The sequence below is a fragment of the Alosa sapidissima genome, chromosome 3 (genome assembly GCF_018492685.1).
Source record: "Alosa sapidissima isolate fAloSap1 chromosome 3, fAloSap1.pri, whole genome shotgun sequence".
NCBI classification, from domain to species: domain Eukaryota; kingdom Metazoa; phylum Chordata; class Actinopteri; order Clupeiformes; family Clupeidae; genus Alosa; species Alosa sapidissima.
Window position 1 is genome coordinate 2,624,711 of NC_055959.1, and position 14,204 is coordinate 2,638,914.

Genomic DNA, 14,204 nt, shown 5'->3' on the forward strand with positions numbered 1-14,204 from the left:
TGTCACCCCAGTCTTGCAAGTGTTGAGGTATATACAGGCCTTCTGTGACACACCACACATGCCACTCACTCTCTAGTCTAGTGTGAGCAGAGAGCCATGGATTTGCCTCAAGTGTGCCTGGTGTGTCCTAGCCTAGGGGGCAGCCGTGGCCTACTGGTTAGCGCTTCGGACTTGTAACCGCAGGGTTGCCGGTTCGAACCCCGACCCATAGGCACGGCTGAAGTGCCCTTGAGCAAGGCACCTAACCCCTCACTGCTCCCCGAGCGCAGCTGTTGTTGCAGGCAGCTCACTGCGCCGGGATTAGTGTGTGCTTCACCTCACTGTGTGCTGAGTCTGTTTCACTAATTCACGGATTGGGATAAATGCAGAGACCAAATTTCCCTCACGGGATCAAAAGAGTATACTTATACTTCGCCTGGTGTGTGTCCTAGCCTGGCTTCGTCTATCAACTGCTCCCTGCTCAGCTTTTGCATATTCATGAACGCATGCACTCATGCGTTCATAACATGGATGTATGAGGTCATAGACGCCATTCAAATCCTCCAACATACTGGGAAGAGGGAAACGTTCTCATTGAAAGGCAGCTATTAAGGCCTCCTGATTTGCTCAAAAGGAGTGGACATAACTCTTGCGCGTTCAACTTTATTGTGATAACAACAGGCAAGCAAACTTAAAACTGTATCATACTGACCACACCCTGTGTAGTATAGAATCAGCAAAAGTGGGCTAGATGGTGACCCTTAATACAGCATATGTGACATGAAATGCTGGCATGTAGAATGGTACTCCTCCTTCATTTTCACCAGGGCAGAGGTTGTCCTTTGTAGTCCAGAAAACCTCCGTTATGCTTCTCAGTCAGGGAATCCATGACGCGCAGCATACCACTGACACTCTCACGGGCGTCTATCTCCCCCTAGTGGCAAGCAATAAATCACATGCAGTCAGACTGATGGGGTTCTCTCATGGGCAGCAGGAAAACAAAGGCAAAGACAAACACAGGACAGTGACCTCTACAGATCTGCCAGCTTGGGGGCATTAATTCATTTTGATTTGATTTGAAACACATTCATGATCATTAAGCAAGCTACTGTCTATTTAGCATACTTGGTATTTGAGACATTTAGCCAAATATGTCTCTTGACAACAATAGTTGATTTTTCAGATTGTTAGTGTATGTTTTTCAACATTTATGTTCATTATTATTGATTTTAACATTAATAATTGATAATGAACATTGTTAACATTATGTGTTCACAATAATAGTCCAATGATTGGTTGGTATCATTAACAACAGCACGTATGAGAGAGAGAGAAATTACTCAGTCTATGAAGGAAAGACAATGAAAGACTAGTTTGATCTCAGTGGCATGATTAATATAAATTTGAAGGAACTGTGTACCAGAATCTAGTGACAAACTACGAGATGACTGTTGAATAATAATTGGTAATGTCCATAAGTGTTGGCAGAGTGACTAATCCAAAACAACTGAATCTATTGTGGTAATATTCACGTTTTTATGCCATTGTCAAGAAATGTCACACAAATGTAAAAGCACATGCATTCATAATGAATAAAGCCAACATACCATTTATCTAACAATTACCTCTGAAACCAGCAGGTTAAATAGACCATGATTATCAGATTACTTGATGAAGTGTAGTTGACTGATAAGCACAAGATTGTATGGTAACTACTCACGTCTGCCCCCCCCATGTCAGTTCGCACCCATCCTGGGTGTAGGAGTGTAAACAGGACCCCGTCTGCCTTGAATTCCTGTGCTTGGCACACTGTCAGCATGTTTAAACCTGCCTGCATGGACAGAGAGAAAGAGAGAGAGAAAGGCTTTATATCTGATGTCATAGAAGGCAAGAGTTGTGAAATGATTAGTGGGAAAGTAATTTGCAGTCATGGCATGCATGCATGACAGTCATCTTTCTGCAGAAATTAACTCTTAACTTTCTGACTAGATGGGAACACTGCCATGAAAGAGTGTCAATACATTGTGCTCGCTGTTACCGTACACAAACTGTAGTATTGAAGCTGTCAGTACCTTGCTTATACGATATGTAAGTGCCAGAGTTGGGAAGAGGGAAATATTTTCAGGGGCTTTCGTGATGCTGGACAGTATTGTGGAGATATTTATCACAGCTGCCTTGCAACAGGACATCCCTGGTTTCCCACTGCTCTTCGCCGCTTCGCGCAGATATGGCAGGAACTCCTGATCTCACACAAGAAAAGAAGGAACAGAAAATAGCTGAGCAAGAAATAGACACCTAAGGAAACCTACACCTGCACCTTTTAAAATGACTAGAGAAAGCTATTTTGCAGCTATCTTAATGTTAAAGCACCACATCACATTCTACTTGAGTCACCTTAGTAACCATCATGGTTCCAATGACGTTGGTTTGGAAGGTGTCCTGCAGGTCTTTGAGTTTAGCGGTTTGCGTGTTGTCATACGGAGCCATGGCAGCGTTGTTCACCAGCAGGTTGAGTCCATCCTTCCCCAGGACTGAGCCAACCTGCTTGGCAGACTCCTGAATGCTGGACAGGTCAGCAACATCTGACAGAAACAGTGATTAAGTTAATTGGTTTGATCCATTTTGTCCATAAACAAATAACATATTAGCCCCAAATCTCCACTGTAGGCCTAATCACATGTTGGTGTATGTGTCGTAACAATGTAAAACTGGATAAAATGGAGAGATGAGACCCTTATTGTTCTACAGAATAACAAAATGGTACTAAAATGGTAGATTATACCCTAAATGTAAATGCTTTTTTACCTAGGCGAATAACATGAATGACTCCAGGGTGCTTCTTGGCCAGCTCCTGCAGACTCTGTAACACATGCAAGAATGTGCACTTTAACACACAAGCAGGAAACAGTAGCAAACGCTTTCGCTAGCTTATCACCTTAAAACCTCTGCTGAACTCTCACCTGAGCCTTGGGGGCGTTAGGATCACGGCAGCAGGCAAAGATCCTCCGGCCAGGACACGGCATCTCCGCCAGCTGTTTGACCATCTCCAGCCCCAGGCCACGGTTGGCCCCGGTGATCAGAACGTTGCAAACTTTTCCTGCCATTCTCTCGTTGTCTCAGTCTGACTCTCTCATACAATCCTCCCTCCACCTCAGTATTTATGGTCTAATAACACTCTATTGTTGGTGTAAGACCGTGGACACTCCTTCTTCTTAGTTCTTCAGATATAATGTTACAAGCTGAGACATAGGCTCTTGCTGGGTGGAGCCAGTGGTTGGGCGGGAAGTTGTTATTATGATACTGTGATTCTGTCAAATCACTATGGAGTTGGCATACTTAGCGTGCGGCTGAGTTAATTTGTGACTTCTTTAGGAGTGATCTTAACTGAACTGCCACATCATAATGATGTGGCAGTTTAGTGCATGTGTTTATGTATTTTAATTGTGGCAATGGGCATTGAGCAGATAGTAACACATTTGCAAAATATACACTGACAGAGATGAAGCGTCATCTACACCACAGATCAGTTGAATGTGCATAGAAACTTTTCTTCAGCCGAACAAAGAAAATTGATGTAATTATATTTGGTAAAAAGGAGGAAAGACTTAGGGTTGCCAATGACACAAAAGGGATTAAAGCAAAGATGTTAACAAATCATGGTATCTTAATTGACAGTGATCTAAATTTCAACAGCCACAACAAGCTATACCACCTCAAAACATTGCCAAACAATATTGCTTAGAGGTTTTACGTCTTTAATGAATGCATTGATTTATCATGTTGATTACTGCAATGTGCTTTTCACAGGCCTTCCTAAAAACACAATCAACCAGGGTTGTATTTACGGGTGGTCTGGGGTAGGCATTGCATTGGTAAAGGGTGAACAAATACTAGATAGGTGAAGAAACACAGGAATAACCTGTGCTAACGTGCAGCCCAATCTCTGTCAAAACCTCCCAGACTACATTTTACTGCCATGGATTGCCAGCAGCAGGTCATCAACAGTTTTACCACAGGTAGAAAATAATGATGAAATGAAAGCAATTTCTCAGTCATCTATATACAGTATGTCATCTTTCACACAAAGGTAGTTAAGTTCTCAAGCAGACAGATTAACAAACACAACACTACACATGCACACACACTGACGCAGGACCCAGAGAGAGTGTTGATTAAAGGATAATTCCGGTATTTAGCACTTTGAGTACCTTTTCTGGTTTGTTTTGGATGAACTAGAGTGATGGACACTGAAATTTTGACGATGGGTCCATGCCCATAACCAGCCAGTCAAAGGCGATTCAAAACGAGTTAGAAAGTCGAAACAGGACCCATCATCAAAATTTCGGTTCATCCAAAACAAACCAGAAAAGGGACTCAAAGTGCTAAATATCGGAATTATCCTTTAAAGGTGGCAAGCACCTTGGCTGACAGGCTGAGAGAAAGTTCTACCGTTCGTGGGACACTACCCCAGAATTACAAATATTGACATACTCCTTCCACCTGTAATTCTACAGTGAGTACAGTTATTGACCTTTTAACCACTTTTGTGATAAATACTGCTGGTGTTAATCTACATGAATTGTGCTATTGGCTTGATTTTGTGTTCATAATTCAATTTCAATTATCATCGCAAAGATGGTCCTAGTGAGTGTGCGAGCAGCTGCATTTTGTATAAGCTGTAAGCTCTTTAGACAGGTATTATTGCAGCCAGCGTATAGAGCATTGCAATAGTCTATCCTTGAGGTGACAAAAGCATGGATTAATTTCTCGGTATCTGGTCAGGATAAGGACTTGGGTGGATGACAAATAAGCCTGAAAAAAGGAATTTAAAAAAACTTCAAATATCATCCCTAAAAAGTGTTTATATGTGTTGCTGTATCTCTAAACTTGACTAATATACATTTTAAAAAAAAAAAAAAAAAGTGAAATATATATTTATATGCGAATTTGTCATGTTAGTGCCTAAAATTGTCATATGGTGTGACGTGAAAATAATTTGAAATAAAATGAAAATTAGATACTTTTTTCTACTTTAATTTATGTCACTGTACATTTTAATCATGTTTGCTTTGATATGCAACATTTCCTTGTGAATATTTAGAAGAAAAACCTAACATTTAACAAGTTATTTTGTCAAGGTGGAGAATGCTCCTAAATGTAACCAGATATTTTAGCTTAATTCTGATATTTCTTGTAAGAACTCACTCAAAATTCTTGAGGTTCTTGCAGATACCATTTCCTTTGTGTGCTATTGATGTTTTAATGATTTTTCAATTATAAAGTCTTTTTTGTGACATTATTTAATGTCACACCAAATGACATGGTGTCACGCCATATGATGAACTGCACCACTCCACCATGTGTCAGAGCAAAACAGGGTTTTTAATGACAATAAAATCATTAACAATGACTTTTGAAGTCACTCTATGAATGGTGTATGCATGTAACAGCAAAATAGATGAAAGTTTAGTATTTATTTTTTAAAGTTACATGGCATGGTAACATAAAAGAAAAAAGTATGAGAAATATGAATTGTACAGATACATTTTTTCCCAATTATCACAGATTTAACAAAAAAACATAATATCTGAATTTAAAACATGTTTTTACAAGAACTTTTATGTAAAAATGCAATTTGGTCATAGGGTGTGACAGAAATGTCATATAGTGTGACTTGAAAAAAGCTGTCACACCATATGATGCAGCGTCACACTATATGACATTTTGACAGTTAAACTAATTTTCTAGACAGTTAAATACAGCTAACTATTATTTAGCATGCAACTGACCACATGGCAGCAGTGCTTTTTAAGAATTCATGAAGAATATTTGTGAAAAATAGCTACTTTTTAGGCAAATGATGTCACACCATAAGACACTAAAATTTGGCCACGATTGATGATGTCCAATTCTAAGCTTTTTATATAAAAACCTAAAAAGCAGAAATCACCTCTTGACCATGCCAATTACTCCTGACATTCTATTGTTACTTCCTGGTTAAGCAGGGTTCTCTTCACAATAATAATGTCCAAATGAATGCCCGGTCAAAATATACAATATAGTGTCACGCCATATGACAACCATTTTATGGACAAAATATATTTGATTATAACTTAGTTGGACAGCATGCATAAACATCAAAACTTTCTGTGGTTGTAAAAAACATCCAATTATTTTATATGCATGGTAAAACTTTAAAGTAATTATACTTTTTATGGATATACACTCTTTTTAGGAAGTTCGCACACATGGTGGACAGTCACACCATATGACATTTTTTATGTTTGGATGATTATTTTAAGTCAAAAGTTAAATACAAATCCAATAAATTTAATATGACAGAACTTGAACCTACCAGACCTACAACATTTCCATATCAATTCTTAATAATTGCCATTTTTTATAAGTGTGTGACACATGGACAGTCTGAATTCTGCTATTTGTCATCTACCCACTTCCCTATCTTTGAAATGTTCCTTAAATGGTCAAATTAAGTTTTGGTGATCTGTTTTATGTGATTATTTAGTGATAGGTCCTGGTCAATTATAACTCCTACTAACTCAGCAGAATAACAAATGTACAGTACACACAACATGTTGTTTTCATCAAACTTTATTGCATGGCTTAATAGTCCTACATTTATACATACGTGCATTTAGCATATATTTTTATCCAAAGCGACTTAGAAAAAGAGATCTTGTAGAACAGTAGCACAAGGCAAAACATATAGGATAAACATCTCTACAACAAATATTTCATTTTGATGCTTGAGCTGGATGGTAACCAGACAGATGAAGTTGCAACATGAGGCGGCGTGAAACATTGCTCATTCCTTCATTATCACCAGGGCATTGGTTGTCCGTTGTAGTCCAGAAAAGCTCCGTTATGTTTCTCCGTCAGGGAATCCATGACACGCAGCATACCACCAACGCTCTCCTGGACACAAGTTTTACAATGAGCTACAAATTAAAAAGAAGAAGATAATCTCTGAATATAACATGCATATAAAACATATATTAACAATAATACACCTGAGACCCCACAAAAGAACAACTTGATTAATAAACTAGATGTACCACATAGCGGTACAAAATATGACCGCCTCTCAGTCATGTACATCCATTCCGCGAAAATAAATCACATTAATCAATTTGTCTCCATCTTCTACTCCATCCCCCACTCTTGAAACTTTTGTGTATGCTTGTTTGGCATGTGTGTTTACGGGCCGCACAGAAAGTAGCCTACTGGCGCTGCAAAGGTGAATAGATTTGTAGCACTTGCCAAAAAATGTGTAGCATTGTTATAAAACCTTTAAAATCTCTAAACAATCACAAGTAGGGCAGTTCATCACAGTCCATCCATTGCAACTGGACTGATGAAAGGTACACCTGTAGGCTACATTGTATTTGGGAAAAGCAGAAGGTAGCAGCATAATGTATTTATTTATTTATTTATTATTAAACATAAACAATCCCTGTCAGATCCATGCAGTTTTCAACAGCTATCAAGAAGAGAGGTCATGTCATGGATTTTTGTGAATGTTTCTTCTTCTACATATGCAAGAGTTTAGTCATCTAGTTCATATGATATTCAACTTAATTGTCAATGCACAAATTAAATACCAGTAGTCTAAAACAAAATGCAGTTTTACCCAGTGGTGCAAATAACTGACATGTCCAAAAGGGCCTTCATGAAATGCGTCTCTAGATACACATTTTAACGGGCCAAGTTGAAGAGCTGCTGTCCGTTATTGTTTGTGCAAATATAGGCTGATTCATGTTCCCTTGCATTTTGCAACTGTGAGGTCCATGGTTAGTCTGGCTTTCGCCAGACCAAGCTCAATCTTTTAAGAAATCGAAAAATAATCGCCGGCAGATCAGACTGGGTTCACCCAGCCTAGTCCATGGTAGGCGCCCGATAGAAATATTGTTTAATTTAATATCCACGCACTGGTGCCCCCTCTGCGATGTTCACCCCCCGGTTTTAGAGCTATTCTAAATGCAAAAATGCATAGAGGGAGTTATGACAAAACCGTGACTGTTAAACTATAAGCTATATAAGGTAGGCCCTATGCTAGGCCTATTACACAACATATATTGTCACTAGATTATGCTGGTGACCCAAATAAAATCTCCTTTGGGAACCAACAGTATCAAGCGGACTTAAGCTGCCACCTCTTGGCGAAAAGTTAATAGTTTTGCATATTAGTAGTAATACATTTCACGCAGCTGCGTGAATCACGGAAAGCGCGAATGAAGTGGACACTTCTAAATGGGACCCACTGTACAGTAGCTGAAGGTCTGTGGCTAAAGCAGCCATAATGAAGAAAGTGTTATCATTGTTTGGATACTTCACACACACATGCTTTTTAATCGCATAGACTACAACTACCAAGCTGGAATCAAAGCACATCGACTCCCCTCTCACACCCCAAACACGCACTTCGAACAAACAAAAAGCATCTCAGTCTCACGGTAGGCTATAGCAAAACTGTATCGGACCGGTGTAACGTTGGTACTAAATCATCCATCGCAAAGAATGATTTTTGTAGCACGTGCAACAAATATGTGTAGGTACAGCCCTGCCCTGGATACATCTCTCAACGTGCGCTCTAAAACATTTGGTTTAAATGGAGATGTAGATCATCACGGGTGCGTTAATAAATCTACATTGCGGCGAGTTGAGACAAATTATTCACTTTGACGAATTTATGTTTCAGTCCTAGTTACTTTACTTTGAGCCATGTTCTTCCTTACTTGAATCATCTTTGAAAATAGAGGATTGAAGTAGCCTAGTGGGTGTTTGGGAATGAACGTTAACTCAGATTCAGATGCTTTTTGAGACTTTGAGCAGAAATGTCCCAGCCTGGTGTTTAGGATGCATCATAGACAGGTTATCTTTCAGGTAGCCTATATATTTTCCATTAGAAAACCATCACGTTAGCGAACGTGGTCACTTAGCTCCTGCTAGTAGCCTATGGTCATAAGAGAATGGGATGACAGTCGAAAGAGAATTAGTGCTGTTATCAATTTGCTTGGTAGCCTATAACCGCATTTATGGTTTTCTACAATACATAATCAAATTGGCCTCCATCACTCAACCAATGCTAACGGTAACATTATTTTACCTACCTCCTAGGCTATAACTTACAAGATTAACGTAGCCTACCTGCAGTAAAAACCAAGCATGTCCGATAAACATTCTCAGATTTATTTAGGCTTCAAGAAGAAATGGGAATTACATTTCATGTGGAAATCATCCTACCCTTGTTAGACGTTCTCTGCGGTAAACTACAGTGTTGTCCTTGTCTTTCCAACCCACTTTAGATTAACTTCCAACAAAGTTACGTCTCACTGCAACGATGCCCCATCTGGTGGACAAACGACCACGTGATGCCAATATTGGAAATGCAGCCAAATTATTATGATGAATATTTGGTTTTCCTTTAATCCTACTGAATTTGTAATTATGTATCGGCCGTTCTAATTGCCGATACCGATAGTATGTGCGTGCCTGTGTGTGCATGTGTATATGTGTGCGCCACCATCTATAGGCCAATGAGTGTACAGTCACTAAATGTACACATAACTGTCAGGTTAATCATACACATAAAATTTGGTGCAGTTCTGAACATCTTAACTGAAGAGAGGGGCGATTAAAGCAGAATGATATTGCATTTTCATTTTTTACCAGGGGGGTGCAAATCACAAATGAGTGATTATGGGCTAGGTTGATGTGGGCCCTTGAGACCAACATACCATACAAATTTCTTCATCCTCGGTGCCACGGTTCAGGTAGTTATTTAGGAAAAACTGCATTTTTTGGGTTTCGGGGGGTGGGAGTGGCCCCTGGGGACCAAACGAAATTTTTCCGTAAAAGTCTAGTGGGCTACATACCCACCAAATTTCATTGTGCCCCGGTGTTTCGGTGTCCCGGGTATTGACCAAAATTTCAGGAAGTAGATGACGGGGGAAAAAAAAAAAAGAATAAAAAAAACTTTGACAATCCCTATATGACCGCTTCGCTAGCGGCGGTCATAATTAATTAAGACATTAACAGCCTAATTAATTAATTGTGGATCATTAAGTCCAGTCATGAACAAATGCACACTGACACTGCAGCCTTGTAACCAAAAACTGTAACACCATCGGTCAAACTATATCACTCTAGACAGACACTCACGTCTTCTCCCCCCATGTCAATGCGCACCCATCCCGGGTTCAGGACAGTAAACAGGACCCCGTCTTGCTTGAATTCCAGTGAGTTACAGACTGTCAGCATGTTCAGACCTGCCTGCGTGGGAGAATGAGCAATAGTTCCTTTCAGCAGCTGATGCCACAGCAAGTAAGAGTGTTGCAATAATTCATGGGCAGGTAGCTTCTGGTCTAATAATCTGGAGTGCATGCAATACAATACAATATCATGTAAACATTCAGTTTTCTGTTTACTTTATGGAAAGTTAACATTGTAAAGAATATTAAATGGGATATTGAATACTATACAAAGGATATTATTTTGTTTCTTGTAGAAAACTGTGCTTGTCTTATTACATTGATATTACTTTACCTTTCAATAAACAAGAAAGGTCTTTCACAATATTCTGTTCTTTGCCCGCCATAGCTTTACTGTGAACATAATGGATTAGTTGTTCACTGTAGCACAGGGAATGATTGGACTCAAGCATATGATAAAAGTGGCTGCTGCCTGTACCTTGCTAATGCGGTATCAGAGGGCAGGGAAGTGAGAGTGCATCTCAAGACCGGTTGCCATGGAGGCCAGAAATGTGGAGATGTTGACCACGGCCGCTTTGCCGCAGAACATCCCTGTCTTCCCACTGCTCTTCGCTGCCTCACACAGATATGGCAGGAACTCCTAATTACAGGATTGAGAGGAAAAGGTTAACAGAGAGAAAGATGGAGAGAGGCAGAGAGAGAGAGAGATCTACAAGGATACAAGGATACAAGGAAGTTTATTGTCACATGCATATAGTTACTGGAAGTAAGAAATGCAGTGAAATTATGTCTGGTGTCAGCCTATTTGTGCATTAATGGGGGGGGGGTAAAAAGTGCAGTAGAAGAGGGGTTTAGTAGATTAAGTGGCAAGGGCTGCATAAAAAAGGTGGGGGAGGATTGGGATTGGGTGGGGGGCACCAACAAGGGGCACCCAAGAGCAATCTATACCTCTCTCTTAGAATGGCGGTGGTGTGTAGTGGCTAATGAGCTGGGCTAGCATGCAGTAGCCAGAAGAATTCCCAGCTGCCAATGTTATGCCCTTGACCAAGGCACTTAACCCTGAGGTGCTCTGGGGAGACTGGCTCTTGTAATAATTGACATGTAAATGGCTTTGGATAAAGCGTCAGCCAAGTAAGTAAGAATAAGTAAGAGACATTGTGTATCACCCCTCAAGCTTCCTCTTTTGACCATTACCTTGGTGACCATCATAGGCCTTATGATGTTGGTGTTGAAGGCATCCTGCATCTCCTTGACTCCCGTGGTCTGCATGGTGCCATTGTCCAGTACAGCAGCGTTGTTCACCAGCAGGTTGAGTCCACTCTTGCCCAGGACCGAGCTCACCTGCTTGGCAGGCTCCTTAATGCTGTGGGGGTCAGTGGTGTCTGAGCGAAACAGCGGCTAAACATCAAGTCTATCATTAATCAACGGCATCCTTAATTTCTTTAGGAATATTCTATAGTGGAAACGATGCTTCATGTGATTAATGGAGGATGATGATGCACTAGAGTTGTAAGAAAGTTCAAATGCTTTGTTAGCAAGGCAAATGACATGAATGACTCCAGGGTGCTTCTTGGCCAGCTCCTGCAGACTCTGTAACACATGAAAGTGTGTGCACATTAAAACCGCCAGCAGGAAACAAAAGCAAGAGCTCAGTTCTCTTTTCAACTGAGCTCTGCTGAACTCTCTCACCGGGACCTTGGGAGCGCCTGGATCACGGCAGCAGGCAAAGATTTTTTTCCTTTTTTTCTTTTATATACTCTTTTGATCCCATGAGGGAAATTTGGTCTCTGCATTTATCCCAATCCGTGAATTAGTGAAACACACTCAGCACACAGTGAACACACAGTGAGGTGAAGCACACACTAATCCCGACGCAGTGAGCTGCCTGCTACAGCGGCGCTCGGGGAGCAGTCAGTGAGGGGTTAGGTGCCTTGCTCAAGGGCACTTCAACCGTTCCTACTGGTTGGGGTTCGAACAGGCAACCCTCTGGTTACAAGTCCGAAGCCCTAACCAGTAGGCATGCCAGGTAGGAACACGACATCTCCGCCAGCTGTTTGACCATCTCCAGCCCCAGGCCACGGTTGGCCCCAGTGATCAGAACGTTGCAAACTTTTCCTGCCATGCCCTCTTTCAGTTACTCCTATTTGTTCTCTTAGGCCTACTCTGATAAGGACAGCTTAGCATCCCAATTATAAGCAGCTGAAGTGTTTGTTCAAGGCTGTAGTCATGTTTTCTGCAGAGTCATGGTCTCTAATGGGCGGGGAAAACCGGACAAAAGCTTGGATTGAGGGTTTGATCTTCAATGGACCGCATATTTTCTGCAGAGTCATGGTCTCTAATGGGTGAAGAAAACCGGGCCGAGCGACGGCCAATGAGAAAAGGATGGTGGGAAGGAAAGAGGAGAGGAAGTGAAAACTAGACACTGGGCTCCAGCATGGATGTTGAATATGGAGAAGTATGTGGGCGGGTGAGGTTGTGAACGTAAACAGCTGTCAGTGCTACCCTCCTCCACACTCACACACACTGTTAGGAAGGGGGAAGATCAGAAGTGCGCAAGTTTGCCACAGTGGTCTGTTTGTGTGAGCGGAGCGGCTACAGTAAACACAGAGAGGGCCGGGCAGGAAGCAGTGGCCCCTGAGCTGGGGAGTGGGGACCCTTGGGAGAGACACACACCCGCTGTGTCACATCACCATGGAGACGGCATACTGTACAGTACTTACAGAATTAAGTTAATGTCACTTGCGCTGTTCTCAGAAAGATACAAACTGTCAGTGATATTGCTTTTTCTTGATGTGTGTATATATGTGTGTGTGTGGTAATGAGTGTGTTTGCACTCTGAAATAAACATTTGGAATAGCAGATGTGGCTCACAGAAAGAGAACAAAACATTGGAATGTCTATAACTCTTGGAATGTCTAGAACATATTGGACAAATTGAAGAGAAATGAATGTTTCTTTTTTCCGTCAGATGTCTGTGAAAAGACTATTTCATCTGTGTTGAAAGATTATTAAACAAATCCTGATATTAAACGAATTTTCTTTAACAGAAAGGTAACATGTTGGCTAATACATCTTGACAATATCGTCACAATAGTGACTGCACATCACTCTTGGAGATCAGGGACTACCGTCGTATGAAACGAAACACCTCAGGCTCACTCCTGGGACGTGATTAAACGTTGGCTTCTCAGCACCGTGCGCTTTCACACTCAGCTAGTCATCCTTTCCATCCTGGCTCCCTGAGCTGTGATCACGTAGTAAGGCAGCGTTCAATCTGCACACCACCACGACACTAATGACGTCCCAGAGGACAGGAGACGAGGCGAGAGCCGACTATTCAAATTGGCGCATCACCAGAATTCCATATTAGACCATAAAGTATACAGGAGCTTGAGACTGAAAACAAACAGTCTGATTTTGAGTTGCGCCTTGTGTGTATTTACTCTAAAAAGGTACAAATGGACTGAAATGGAAGAAAAGGCGAATATGTAGTGTGAGACACAGCACACGCCTGAGAAGTATGATCTCAAATAAGTGATTCAAATTTTGTTACTTGAAGGTTCCATTTGTTGATGTTACAACAAACAAACAAACAAACAGACACTTACAAACATCTGTCAATTAAATTCTAGATCTGCATTTGATTATTCCATAAAAGCCTCCCAAAGTAAACTCAGTTCTCAGTGGGTTAAGCACATCAAGCAAATATATGAAAGGAGTCATGCTTAGTCATGCTGAGTACGGCAAAAAATACAACAACTATGTTGCAATGACAGCGTCAGGGAGACTGATAAATAGACTGAGCACAATGAGGGTATACGTGAGAAAGAGGCTTCGCCACGCCATGGCACACGCTGAGTCAGGCGCTTTATGTACTTGCACACTTACTTAGCCAAAGGTGAAGAGGAACCCAGAGAGGAAGCTTGTGATGTATGCTGTATGCTGTAAGTGTAAAACCTTGCTGCTGGCACAGGTCAACTAAGAGCTGCAGGC

The 14,204-nt window shown here is 41.1% G+C and overlaps 1 protein-coding gene and 1 pseudogene across 1 annotated transcript; both read right to left on the reverse strand.

Annotated features, from left to right (window-relative positions):
• Positions 1-626: 626 nt before the first annotated feature.
• Positions 627-3,171, reverse strand: LOC121706077 (C-factor-like). Its single transcript, XM_042087528.1, has 6 exons — positions 2,940-3,171; positions 2,785-2,839; positions 2,374-2,561; positions 2,052-2,219; positions 1,700-1,810; positions 627-913 (listed from the first exon to the last, which is right to left on the reverse strand). The coding sequence occupies exons 1-6, from the start codon at positions 3,081-3,083 to the stop codon at positions 800-802; spliced, it is 780 nt and encodes a 259-aa protein (XP_041943462.1). The 5' UTR covers positions 3,084-3,171; the 3' UTR covers positions 627-799.
• Positions 3,172-6,622: 3,451 nt separating this feature from the next.
• Positions 6,623-12,865, reverse strand: LOC121706078 (annotated as a pseudogene).
• Between the last annotated feature and the right edge of the window lie 1,339 nt (positions 12,866-14,204).

Coding starts and splice junctions, on each gene's coding strand:
- LOC121706077 (XM_042087528.1), bottom strand. CDS start 3,083: ATGGCAGGAAAAGTTTGCAACGTTCTGATCACCGGGGCCAACCGTGGC. Junction 2,562..2,784: donor CATTCATGTTATTCGCCTAG/GTAAAAAAGCAT, acceptor TGTTTCTGTCAG/ATGTTGCTGACCTGTCCAGC. Junction 2,220..2,373: donor GAACCATGATGGTTACTAAG/GTGACTCAAGTA, acceptor GTGTGAGATCAG/GAGTTCCTGCCATATCTGCG.